Source organism: Eumetopias jubatus, unplaced genomic scaffold, assembly GCF_037043125.1.
Source record: "Eumetopias jubatus isolate StellerSeaLion01/CBP00866 unplaced genomic scaffold, mEumJub1_p1.0 scaffold_3, whole genome shotgun sequence".
Lineage (NCBI taxonomy): Eukaryota > Metazoa > Chordata > Mammalia > Carnivora > Otariidae > Eumetopias > Eumetopias jubatus.
Window position 1 is genome coordinate 35081788 of NW_028274809.1, and position 12683 is coordinate 35094470.

At 38.7% G+C, this 12683-nt stretch overlaps 1 protein-coding gene across 1 annotated transcript; it reads left to right on the forward strand.

The window, feature by feature from the left end:
- Positions 1–8805, forward strand: CLK1 (CDC like kinase 1). The gene is made up of 13 exons (XM_028123162.2): positions 1–118; positions 1652–1812; positions 2056–2284; positions 3267–3357; positions 3752–3818; positions 5349–5465; positions 5554–5720; positions 6419–6513; positions 6607–6736; positions 7352–7434; positions 7867–7946; positions 8226–8316; positions 8441–8805. The coding sequence occupies exons 2-13, from the start codon at positions 1652–1654 to the stop codon at positions 8582–8584; spliced, it is 1455 nt and encodes a 484-aa protein (XP_027978963.1). The 5' UTR covers positions 1–118; the 3' UTR covers positions 8585–8805.
- Positions 8806–12683: the final 3878 nt, after the last annotated feature.

The following is a 12683-nucleotide window of genomic DNA, read 5'->3' on the forward strand; positions in this document are numbered from 1 at the left end:
CCGACGCTGCGGCTGTCAGCTCCATTTTGTTGTTGGAGCCCGTCGCAGTCAGTTGGGCTTTTCCCGTTTTCGCGTTGCAAACTTCGTCTCCTTTGGCTTGGACTCTGTGGCCTGGACGGTAAGATGCCGGAGGAAGCGGGCTAGGTGTCAGGGCCCTTTTTCTGTGCCTCGACAGCGCCTGGTGATGCCCTCTTCTCGCTTGTTGGCTGTCTCTAATCCCCGACACGACGACCCTTTTTTTCCTCTCACCCCTGGGTTGCACGAAGGCGGCGGGCTTGTCTTCCTTTCTCTGTCGAGCCTGTTGCCGCGAGTTTCTCCTTGAAGCGCGACGCCCCAGACCCTGGCGAGGGTTAGTGAGCGACTGCTAGGCTGGAAGGCTGGGCCAGGCGCCCATAGGCGCCATTTTGTTGGCGACGGCCTTGGCCACCTCGGCGGATCTGTAAGATGGCGGCGGGGCGGAGGAGGCGAACCTTTCTGCTGGGGGTGGTGTTTACTTGGGTCCTGGAATGTGCGTGTCACTCTCTTGTAGCAAATGGAGAGAACACATTGACCTGATATGAGGCGGTATCACCGAACGTCTAGACTAGTCTTGGAAAGATTCGAGTGAAAATCGCGAGTGCCTTTCCCCTCGGTGGCGTTAACAAAAATCAGATTTAGGGACCCGGAGAAGCAGAAATAATAGGGTTTATTTGAAGGAGTGTGTGAGAGAAGTCAGGCTATGAGACATTTTATGCGTTGGAATTTTTGCGCCCCCTTCCCCCCCAACCCCTAGGGAACAATTGGAGTGTTTTGATTCAGTTATGTTAAAGACTTGGTGGAGTCCTAGCAGTTTGTACTGGTAAGAACGGTAGTTGATTTTCGTTCGAAACGTTACTGGAAGGAAGGCGCTCCCGTCCCCCAAATTGATCATATAAGATTGCTTTTAGAATAAGCTAGGTTTTGTTACATATAGCATGTTCTGGGTACCCCAAAATATGGTATTTCGTGGTTTTCTAATGCCACCGTTGACTTCTGTGTATAATAAAAGACGTTGGTAGTTTGATCGATTTATCTGCTTTACGGAAATAATAATGAGGGTTCTTTCGCAAAGAACATTTATGATTGCATTTGAGTTGGAGGCTAGTTTCTGATAAACATTTAAATGGGGAGGGTTACATATATGGACCTATAGTAAATTTGTGCAGCTGACAGGAAAGGAGTACGATTTTTACCAGAATTGATAAATTGGATTTTCTGGCCCCCACCCCTTTTATTTCTTTTCCTACCTGTTTTCAGTAAATCTTAGCATAAGGTGTATAGTGCATAATACCTATTAGTAGAGTTTTGGACTCCACAGTTTGGCACACAGCGCACTCGTTGGATTTATTAATGATTTTAGATTGGTTGACAGTGACTTTTGAACTTGGATTTAAAAGAACATTTTAGGGACACCGGTCCGACTGAATCAGTAGAGCGTGAGACTCTTGATCTCCATGTTGTGAGTTCCAGCCTCACATTGGGTGTGGAGATTATTTAAAAATAAAATCTTTAAAAACAAAACAAAAGAAAAAAATCACAGCTAGAGTGAATTTGCAAAGAAGAGTTTCATTAAACTGCTCAATGTTGACAGGTGGGATACAACTTAACTGGGAAAACTTGTCTTTTTATGTAGATGAGACACTCAAAGAGAACTTACTGTCCTGATTGGGATGAAAAAGATTGGGACTGTGGAAAATGGAGAAGCAGTAGCAGTCATAAAAGAAAGAAGAGATCCCATAGCAGTGCCCGGGAGAACAAGCGCTGCAAATATAATCATTCTAAAACATCTGATAGGTAAGGATGGTACTTAGAGTGTCTCAGTGTAAAAATACATTTCACTACAATGCAGTATGTCAACTATGTCTCAGTAAAAGTGTGTGAGGGGGATATATTTTCTTGATTAAAGTTATAGTATCACTTAAGTAAGGATAAATCCCATTCCTTTCTGTTTCCAAAGATGACTTGTAATGTTTGTAAAATTGTGTGTATTTTTTTTGGTGGGGAAAGCATAAAGTCTTAAAATTGATTTTTTTTTAGCCATTACTTGGAAAGCCGATCCATAAATGAGAAAGATTATCATAGTCGACGCTACATTGATGAATACAGAAATGACTACAGTCAAGGATGTGAACCTGGACATCGTCATAGAGACCATGAAAGCAGATATCAGAACCATAGTAGCAAGTCTTCTGGGAGAAGTGGAAGAAGTAGTTATAAAAGTAAACACAGGATTCACCACAGTACTTCACACCATCGTTCACATGGGGTATGAGCTCTTTTAAAACATTTTGTAAAGTTTATTTCCCACGTGGAACAGTAATACTTGAATTTGTGTTTGATCATTTGAGAAAGTTCTGTTTAAAAAGAAGTCATGTCAATTTAACTTGGATTCTTTCTGTTTGTGCATTGAATAGAAAATTGCTGAATGAAATACAGTACATATTAAGTTTTATAGTAACATTTTATTAGTAGTTGGCAACTAATTGTCATTCCAGTGAATCAGTGGAGGTAATTAGATTAGTTTGTTTTTATGGTATTTCAGGAAATTTTATTTGATAAATTGAAGTTTTGTCACAATAGAATAAGCATTTTATTTTTGTATGGTTGAGGGTTTAGGCATGCCTTTTTCTAGCAAAGCATGCTCTAATTTTTTCACTAAGCAAATCACTTAACAGATTTGAACATTATGGGTAATGGGTTAATTTGAAGATCAGTTCAGATGACATTTGAAATGACATAGTGTTATTCTTGTATGCCAAATCTTTTTTTTCCTCCCCAAAATAAGGACTTTAATTTTATTTACTGTTTTAATATTTGTTTTCTTAGATTAGCTAGGAAATCTTAATTTGGCCACAGTCTACTTTGACCAAGTAAAGATTACATCCTACAATTTTGCAACATTAAATTAGAACACTAGAAACTTAAAATTATGTTTCAGTGAATGCTACAACTAAGCATTTTTTTTTTTTAAGAAAAACAATTGTATTATGTTTTGTTGCCTTGCCACTTTGAGTATCTTATCTGAAAATCTGTTCCTTGCCATGTTTTTCTCCTGTTAACATAAACTATGTGCCCTGTGAATTTCTGGGGACTGAATTTGAAATTGCTCCTGCCAACCGTTTGTGGCCTGGCGTGTATCTGAATGCCTGAATATCTCCCCGCTGAATGAATTTCGTATTCTGCCCTGAATTCACTCGGGTATATTGATTGGCTGGATGATCTTGGTGCCGCCCACTTGACGTTTCCAGAAGAGTCACCGAAGGAAAAGAACCAGGAGTGTAGAGGATGATGAGGAGGGTCACCTGATCTGTCAGAGTGGAGACGTACTAAGTGCAAGATGTATAGAATATTTTTCAACACTTATTAACTTTTCAGATAACATAATCTATATATAAAGATTTCAGGGATTTGGAAATCTTTTCTTTCTCTGTTTTTTTGTTTGTTTTTCATTTCTTTTGGTGGGGGGGGATTGTGTTTTTTTTCTTTCTTTAGAAATTTAATATTTGTTAAGCAGAACTTCCAGAACAGTAAATCAAGTTAATAAAATGAGCTTAAGAATGAAATTAGACCTAAAAATAGTTAAAAATGTTTTTTGACAGTGTTGACCAATAAAATGTCTAGTGATAAGGAAATTTGTAGCATCAACTAGAATAATCTGCATTGATAGTATTTATTATGATAAGTAAACTATTTCCACTTCTTGGTATAACTGAGATTTATTTCTCTCTTTTAGATGAAATTGTTGATACTTTAGGAGAAGGAGCTTTTGGAAAAGTCGTGGAGTGCATTGATCATAAAGCGTAAGTTTCCTAGCCTGAGACTGCATTTGGTGTTGTCAGCAATAGTAGAGAATTTTTTTAGCTTTGGAATATTGCCTGACCGTAAGTTAGATATATTTTTATATACTTTCACTTGGTTTTTTGACTTTGATCTAGGAAACTCCCAGTAAAAGGTACCAGCCCTTAAGGGGCACTTGGGTGGCTCAGTCGGTTAAGCATCTGCTTTTGGCTCAGGTCATGATCTCAGGATCCTGGGATCAAACCCTGCGCTGGGCTCCCTACTCACAGGGAGTATGCTGCTCCTTCTTCTGCCCACAGCCCCCCTACTCGTGTGTGCTTGCTTTTTTACCTTTCTCAGATAAATAAAATCTTTAAAAAAAAAAAAAAGTACCAGCCCTTTAGATTATTAAACGTTAGCTATTAATAGTATATGTAGTCTCTGATTTTGAGGATGGATTTTATTATTTTACAAAGTATTTTGTTGTCCCACTGGGCAGCGCGCGCACACACACACACACACACCCCATATCAGTGATCCAAATCAGAACTTGCCACAGCCTTGGTTTTATGTTAGGGGTATTTGAAACTGGGCTTACCCAAGACATATTGACACAGTCTTCAGGGTAGTTACTTAGGAATCTCTATTTAGAAAATGCTATAATTCATAACACAACGAATGCTATAATTGATAACATAGCTAGGGTTGAGAACCCTTTTAAATTGGTATCACATGTTTATTTGTGCCTTTCAAACTACTGGTTGAAAATTTTTTTTTTAAGATTATATTTATTGTCAGAAGGAGAGAGAGCACAAGCATGGGGAGCAGCAGGCTCCCCACTGAGCAGAGAGCCCAGTGTGGTACTCTGAGCCACCCAGGCACCCCTACTGGTTGAAATTTCTTGAGATAGTATAAGAAATTTTTCCAGTATCTTTTTTGTTTCCTATTTGAATTTTCCCCCATTCTGAATGGCAGAGCTTTTCTAAGTGAATTATTGGGAAGGGCTTCCTACTCTTGGTTAGTAAGGCCCTGAGAAGTAGAGCTCCTTACTATGCTTTCCCATATCCCAACTTTTCTGGTAACCTAGACAAAGTGAAGAATTTGATAAAATATTTGCCAGTGACAGGTACTACAAGAGAACTGTTTAAAATAATGTGTTTTGAGTCTTAGTTGGACAGCAAATTGAAGTGGTGATATCCTAATATTCTTGTTACATTACAGCTATTAAATATAGTTTAGTTGAAGGACCAAAAAAAGAAACCAGGTGAGTGGTGGTTTGATGAAAAAAAAAAATTGTGTCATTCAACATGTATTTGTATCATCTGATTCCACCATATAGCTAAAGATCATTCTCGGTGCTTACAGTGAGTTGCAATTAGAAGAGAGTACTTAACGTATAGTCAGATAAAACTGAATGCTAGACCGTAATTCAAGAAAACAAATACATTGGGTTAAACTAGAAGTAGTACAGTTTGAAAAGAGTGATAGAGAAATGGAAGAGGACATCATTTTTAACATTTTTTTTTTAACTTGAACTTAATTCTCTCTAACAGAGGAAGTAGACATGTAGCAGTAAAAATAGTTAAAAATGTGGATAGATACTGTGAAGCTGCTCGCTCAGAAATACAGGTTCTGGAACACTTGAATACAACAGACCCCAGTAGTACATTGTAAGTATCAAAGTAGAACTCAGAAAATGCTCTCGGGTACATTTGAATTGTGAGAATCTGTACTCAGTTATTTTTCATGTGTTTATAGCCGCTGTGTCCAGATGTTGGAGTGGTTTGAGCATCATGGTCACATTTGCATTGTGTTTGAACTATTAGGACTTAGTACTTATGACTTCATTAAGGAAAATGGTTTTCTGCCATTTCGTCTGGATCATATCAGGAAGATGGCATATCAGATATGCAAGTCAGTGAATTGTAAGTACTTGGCATATCTTCCAGAAATTTGAGATTATTAAGACTAATTTAATGCCAGACTGATTTGGATATTTTAAGAAAAAAATGGAATCTAAGCCTAACTTAAGGGTAGGTTTGAGGAAGATGTTGATGACAAGCTGTTGGTCAGTTTTGCATTTCATTAAGTAGTATATTGTCCATCATGTAATAATGTCATATAGAAGACTAGTTTAGCCTGATTCATAACTACTTCCACTTCTCCCGGAAGACTTGCTACTATGGTTCTGATACCTGCTTTCATGGTCTCTATGACGATGTCCAGGTTCACATCCTTGACTGTAGTCATTTCTGTATTCGTCAACGTAGCATCGACTTTGATAATCTTTCTCATTTACGGATCTGCTTTCCAAGTAATGGCTTAAAAAAATAGATTTTAAGATTCTATGCTTTCCCCACCCAAAAAATTCACACAATTTTACAAATGTTACAAGCCATCATTGGAAACAGGCAAATCTCGGCTTCATGAATAAAAATACTTCACTTTTTGAGCATTTAGCTGGTGGTGGACTAACCTTGAGGGTAGTGGGTGGTTTTCTAGCAGGCGGTTGCATGTTGACAACTTTGGACATGTTCATCAGAGAGTTTTTTTTGTTGTAGGGCTTTTGAGTTTGGTTAGGTTTTTGATTTTCAGATCACAACTTTTTCTGTTTCATTCTCAGTTCTGCACAGTAACAAGTTGACTCACACAGACTTAAAGCCTGAAAACATCTTATTTGTGCAGTCTGACTACACAGAAGCATATAATCCCAAAATGGTAAGTCTTCAGGTGTATACCTTCATTGTTTGAAATGAAGCTCTTATGTCTTTTTAATATTATGCGTCCTTAACCCATCATTTGTGATTGCAGAAACGTGATGAACGTACTTTAATAAATCCAGATATTAAAGTTGTAGACTTTGGAAGCGCAACATATGATGATGAACATCACAGTACACTGGTATCTACAAGGCATTATAGGGCACCTGAAGTTATTTTAGGTAAGTTACTTGATTGTGCTTTGGGAACCTGTATATATCTTTACTGACGCTAACTTTTTTAAGATTTTATTTATTTGCAGAGAGAGAGAGAGAAGAGGGAACACAAGCAGGGGGAGTGGGAGAGGGAGAAGCAGGCTTCCAGCGGAGCAGGGAGCCTGATGCAGAGCTCAATCCCAGGACCCCGGGATCATGACCTGAGCCTAAGGCAGACGCTTAATGACTGAGCCACCCAGGTGCCCCTGAAACTAACTTTAAAATTTATAGTTCTAGTCTTATTCTTTGTGGGGATTTTTCTAAAATCTTTTTCCCTTTAAGAGATTAGTAACTTAAAACACAATAAGGGTAGGGGGCGCCTGGGTGGCTCAGTCGGTTAAGTGTCTGACTTCAGCACAGGTCATGATCTCAGGGTCCTGGGATGGAGCCCCACATGGGGGGCTCCACTCTTGGCAAGGAGTCTGCTTATCCCTCTGCCCCTCCGCCCCCCAGCTTGTGCGCATCCACTCTAATAAAATCTTTAAAAAAAAACACACATTAAGGATTTTAAGCTCATGTTTGTTTTTTAATGTCTTTGAGAAATACTAGTTTTTTTTCTAACAGTTTGCTTTTGCTTTGCAGCCTTAGGGTGGTCCCAGCCATGTGATGTCTGGAGTATAGGTTGTATTCTTATTGAATACTACCTTGGGTTTACAGTATTTCCAGTAAGTGACAGTGATCTGTTTCAGTGGTTTTGCTCAAAAAAATTGTTTATGTGAATGAGCACTTTAAAGCGCAAAGTATGTACATTTGGGCATTAGGCAAGTTTTTTTCCTAATTAATAGACTTAATTGTTAAGTATAAAGGAATAAAAATTCTGTAGCTGATGCTATTGGATATTTGCATTTCCTTAAGAATTTATCATTTAAAAAAATTTTTTAAGTATATTATAAACAATTACCTGTTCATTTGGAGATAACATTGGTGAGCTTGTTCTGTGGGCCTTAATATTTGTTGTCAGCTGTAACTTGCTAACAGTTTGCCCTTTTTAGTAATCACCTTTCTTTTGATCTCTATGGACTAGAAATTTAGCAGCTATGTTAAATGAGAACAAAGTATACAATGTGCTTATTAACAAGTTTTGTTTATTGTTTTAGACACATGATAGTAAGGAGCATTTGGCAATGATGGAAAGGATTCTTGGACCTTTACCAAAACATATGATACAGAAAACCAGGTATGTTTTTATTTAAGAGTAGGTGCCATCCTTTGTACCACTTGGTCTTATATTCTGATTAGAACTTTTTAATATAAACAATGAAGTCCTAATGCTTTTTCACTTAAATAACAGATTCCTTTGTTGGGAAGCAATAACTAGGCTATGTTTTCAAGTCTCTAGTAAAGTGTTAATCTTTGATCTATAAAAGCATAATAATTGAAACCAATCATTTTCCTAGAGGTGTTAAGTTTTCATTGTCAGCATTATAAACATCAATGGATATTGACTTATTTTTAGGAAACGTAAATATTTCCATCATGATCGATTAGACTGGGATGAACACAGTTCTGCCGGCAGATATGTTTCAAGGCGCTGTAAACCTCTGAAGGTGAGTCTGGACCATTACTTAAATGATTAAAACCTTGAGTTTTCCCTTCTCTTTATGGTAAAGAAATAAAATTACGATAAGTGGTAGTTTAAAAGACTGTTGACTGTATTTCTTTTCCTTTCAGCAATTTATGCTCTCTCAGGATGCTGAACATGAGCTTCTCTTTGACCTTGTTGAGAAAATGTTGGAGTATGATCCAGCTAAAAGGATTACTCTCAAAGAAGCCTTAAAGCATCCCTTCTTTTACCCCCTTAAAAAAGCTCCATAGATCTATAGTTCTCTTGAAGATATTTTATAGACTGTATCAGTCTAATTTTTAAATAAGTTATTTTGTATAGCTTTTGTAAAATTCTTACATTTTTGTATTGCTGTTTATTTTGCTTGGATAATTTGATTTAAGTAAATTGCTAAAGTAATGAACATTTTTTTCCAGTAATTACTGTATAAAATGATTTATTCAGAATAAATTTTTTGTGCTTATGAAATCTATAGGAATCTGTACATTTTTTTTTTTAAAGGTAGAGTGTTGTGTTTTTTTTTTAATTCATTTGCGAGTCAGCATGAGCAGGGGGACAGAGGTAGAGGGAGAAGCAGACTCCCCGCTGAGCAGGGAGCCGGATGCGGGACTCGATCCCGGGACTCCAGGATCACGACCTGAGCTGAAGGCAGACGCTTAACCATCTGAGCCACCCAGGCGCCTCCTGCACGGTTTTTAGCACTGTTTTTCTTCCTGTATATATTTCCATTTTTGGAGGTTTCCTTTAAGTCTTTGGAAATATTTAGCTTTGTTTCCATATTAGGGATGGCCAGCATCGGGGCTTCTGCCTTCCTCCTTGAAAACAAATGTAATGAATCCAAATTTTACAGAATAAAAAGAACTGGAGATTGGCCCCCAATTTTTTTCTCCCTTTATTCCCATTCAAATACTCCCTGAGTGGGATACTACAAATGGCTTCAGGTCCTATTCTCATCCAAGACTGGTAAGAAATAACAGAAAAGCTTCCATGGGGCACCTGGGTGGCTCAGTTAAGTGTCTGCCGTCAGCTTGGGTCATGATCCCAGGGTCCTGGGATCAAGCCCCACATCACTCTCCCAGCTCAGCCGGGAGCCTGCTTCTCCCTCTCCCTCCTGCTTGTCCTCTCTCTCAAAAAACAAAAATCGTAAGAAAGAAAAAAACTTCCAGAGGGGCACCCGGCTGGATCAGTCAGTGGAGCATGCAACCCTTAATGTTAGGGTTGTGAATTTGAGCCCCACACTGGGTGTAGAGATTAATTAAATAAAATCCTTAAAAAAAAAAATCTTTCCAGAATACTTTGTAGCCAAGTGTCAAATATTAAGTGACTGGTCAAAGTTAGGCATTTGTCTATGGTTTTATTTATGCTTGATCATTTAAGACTACAGTCAGTTTTTTTTTTTTTTTTAATTAAGTTCTTTAAGACTTTAGAGTTGTAGCTTCACATCAAAATTGAGAGGAAGGTACAGAGATTCCGTATGTACCTCCTGCTCCCACACATGTATAGCCTTTTCTGTTAATCAACATCCCTCACCAATGGGTACATTCGTTAAAATTGGATCTATGTTGACATAATCACCTCAAGTCCATAGATTACTTTCTAGTTGACTTTTAGTGCATTACATTCTGTGGGTTTGTACAAATGGAAGATGACATGAATCCATCATGACAGAATACTGAGCATTTTCACTGCTCTAAAAATCTGTGCTCTGCCTTTTATCCGGCCCTGCCCTGCCCTCCCCTCCCATACTCTGGCAACCACTGATCTTTTAACTGTAGTTTTGTCTCTTCCAGAATGTCCTATAATTGGAATACTGTAGTATTTAGCCTTTCAGATTTTTCACTTAATTGTACATTTGTTTCCTCCATCTTTTCATAGCTTTATCATTCATTTCTTTTTAGTTCTGAATTAGTATTCCATAATCTGGATGTACCACAGCTTATCCATTCACCTACTAAAGGACATCTTACATGCTTCTAAGACAATTACGAATAAAGCTGCTAAAAATATCCATGGACAGGTTTGTGTGTAGACATGTTTCCACTGCTTTTGGATAGATAACAAGGAGTGATTGCTAGATCAAATAGTAAGGATATAGTAAGAGTTATTTTTATATTTGGGTTAAGAGTCCTTTAGTAGATGTGTCTCACAAATATTTTCTTCCAGTCTGGCTTGTCTTAACACAGAAATTGATTTTTAGAATCTAGATTGTCAGTTCTTCATGGGTTATGCCCTTAGTGTCTCTAAAAATTCACCATACCCAAGATCATCGAGGTTTTCTTTGTAGGAGTTCTAAAAGTTTTGTGTTTCACATTTAAGTCTAATCCATTTTGAGTTAATTTTTGTGAAGGATTAATCTTTTTATGTGTGGATGTCCAGTTCCTGCACTGTTGGTTCAAGAGTTTTGGGGCTTTTTAGAAATTTAAAAATTAAGCAGATTTGTAGGCCATATAAATTCTTGATGCTAGAATGAGGATCTCAACTCCAGAGTCAGACTGTGTAGTTTGAAAACTAGCCCTTACTAGCTGCAGGACTTCGGAATGTCACCAAGTCTATGCTTATCTATATTATTTGTAAAACAGGAATATTATGGCATTTACCTCTCAGAGTTATGTTTATGTTTAATAGATGAAAAGCACAAGTGGTGGGGCACGTGGGTGGCTCAGTTGGTTAAGCGTCTGCCTTTGACTCAGGTCATGATCCCAGGGTCCTGGGATCGAGCCCCACTCGGGCTCCCTACTTGCAGGGAGCCTGCTTCCAACCTCTCCCACTGCCTGCCACTCCCCCTGCTTATGTTCTCTCTCTATCAAAATAAAATCTTAAAAAAAAATACAAACACAAATGGAATAGTGGCCTAGATTGTATATAAGCTATTGATCTGGAAGGAACCATGTATATCTTGATTGGTATTTTGCATGTTTGGTCCCTTGCAATACAATTAGTCTTAAGGTTAATTCCCATTCAAATTACATTAAGGTTGCCTGTGCAGAGGGTGTCTGAATTTTTTTCTTGAGTAAACCCTAAATGATAGTACATTTTATTTTTTAGCACCTTTTTTTTTTTTTTACTTCGTCTTAGGGAGAGAAAATTGGAAGCAGACTCCCTGTTGAGCATGGAGCCGACACAGGACTTGATCCCACGACCCAAGCCGAAATCAAGAGTCACACCCCCAACTGGCCGAGCCACCCAGGCGCCCCTTCATTATTTTTTTTAAGATTTTATTTATTTTATTTATTTTAATCTTAAGATCTTATTTATGTTTTGTCAGAGAAAGAGCACAAGCAGGGGGGGGAGCATCAGGCAGAGGGAGAATCAGCCTCCCCGCTAAGCAAGGAGCCCGATGGAGGACTCAATCCCAGGACCTGGGATCGTGACCTGAGCTGAAGGCAGATGCTTAACCAACTGAGCCACCCAGGTGCCCCAAGATTTTATTTGAGAGAGCAGGGGGAGAGGGACAAGCAGACTACACAGAGCCCAACACAGGGCTTGATTCCACAACCCTGAAATGACCTGAGCTGAAATGAAGAGCCGAAGGCTCAACCAACTGAGCCATCCAGACACCCTATGATAGTACTTTTTTTTTTTTAAGATTTCATTTATTCATTTGAGACAGCATGAGCAGGGGGAGAGACGGAGAGGGAGAAGCAGAGTCCCCGCTGAGCCGGGAGCTTGACAGGCTCAATCCCAGACCCCGGAAGTCATGACCTGAGCCAAAGACAGATACTTAACCATCTGAGGCGCCCGTTACAGTACATTTTAAATGATAACATTAGATAATCTCAAATTATATATGATGGCTATAGCCCTAATTTTTGAGTTATTTTTGCCATTGAAGATGGTGACATGGATATTCAGTTGTACTAATTAACACCCTAAGATGTGAGAGAAATGCACTGGTTACATGTTTGACTGAAAGTAAGATGCATTCGATTGAATGACATAAACCTTTAAGGGCTCAGATTTAAAAGGAAAGAGAGGTGGGTGGTGGGGGGGGGGGAAGTGAGGCAGTGAGGCTTAGCCTGCCCCCCGAGGAATGGTGTCCCGGAGTGAATTTGCTAACATCCTGTTGGGTCAAAGAAAATCACACAACCGGGTCCCAGCATTTACATGGGAGGACATAACAAGCTTATGTGGCAAAAGGTGTAGGCAAAAGCAGTGGTAGAGAATTTGGACCAACAGTGGAATCAAAAACCCACCCCTACAAACATCTACAAACAAGCCAGAGTGAGCCTGTTAAAATTGTCTAGTTACTCATCTCAAAATCTTCTGAAGGCTTTCATGTCAGTTTACCAAAGTCCTTATAATCACCTTTCTAATATCTGCTGTGCCACTCCATCTTTCTGGCCACATGCC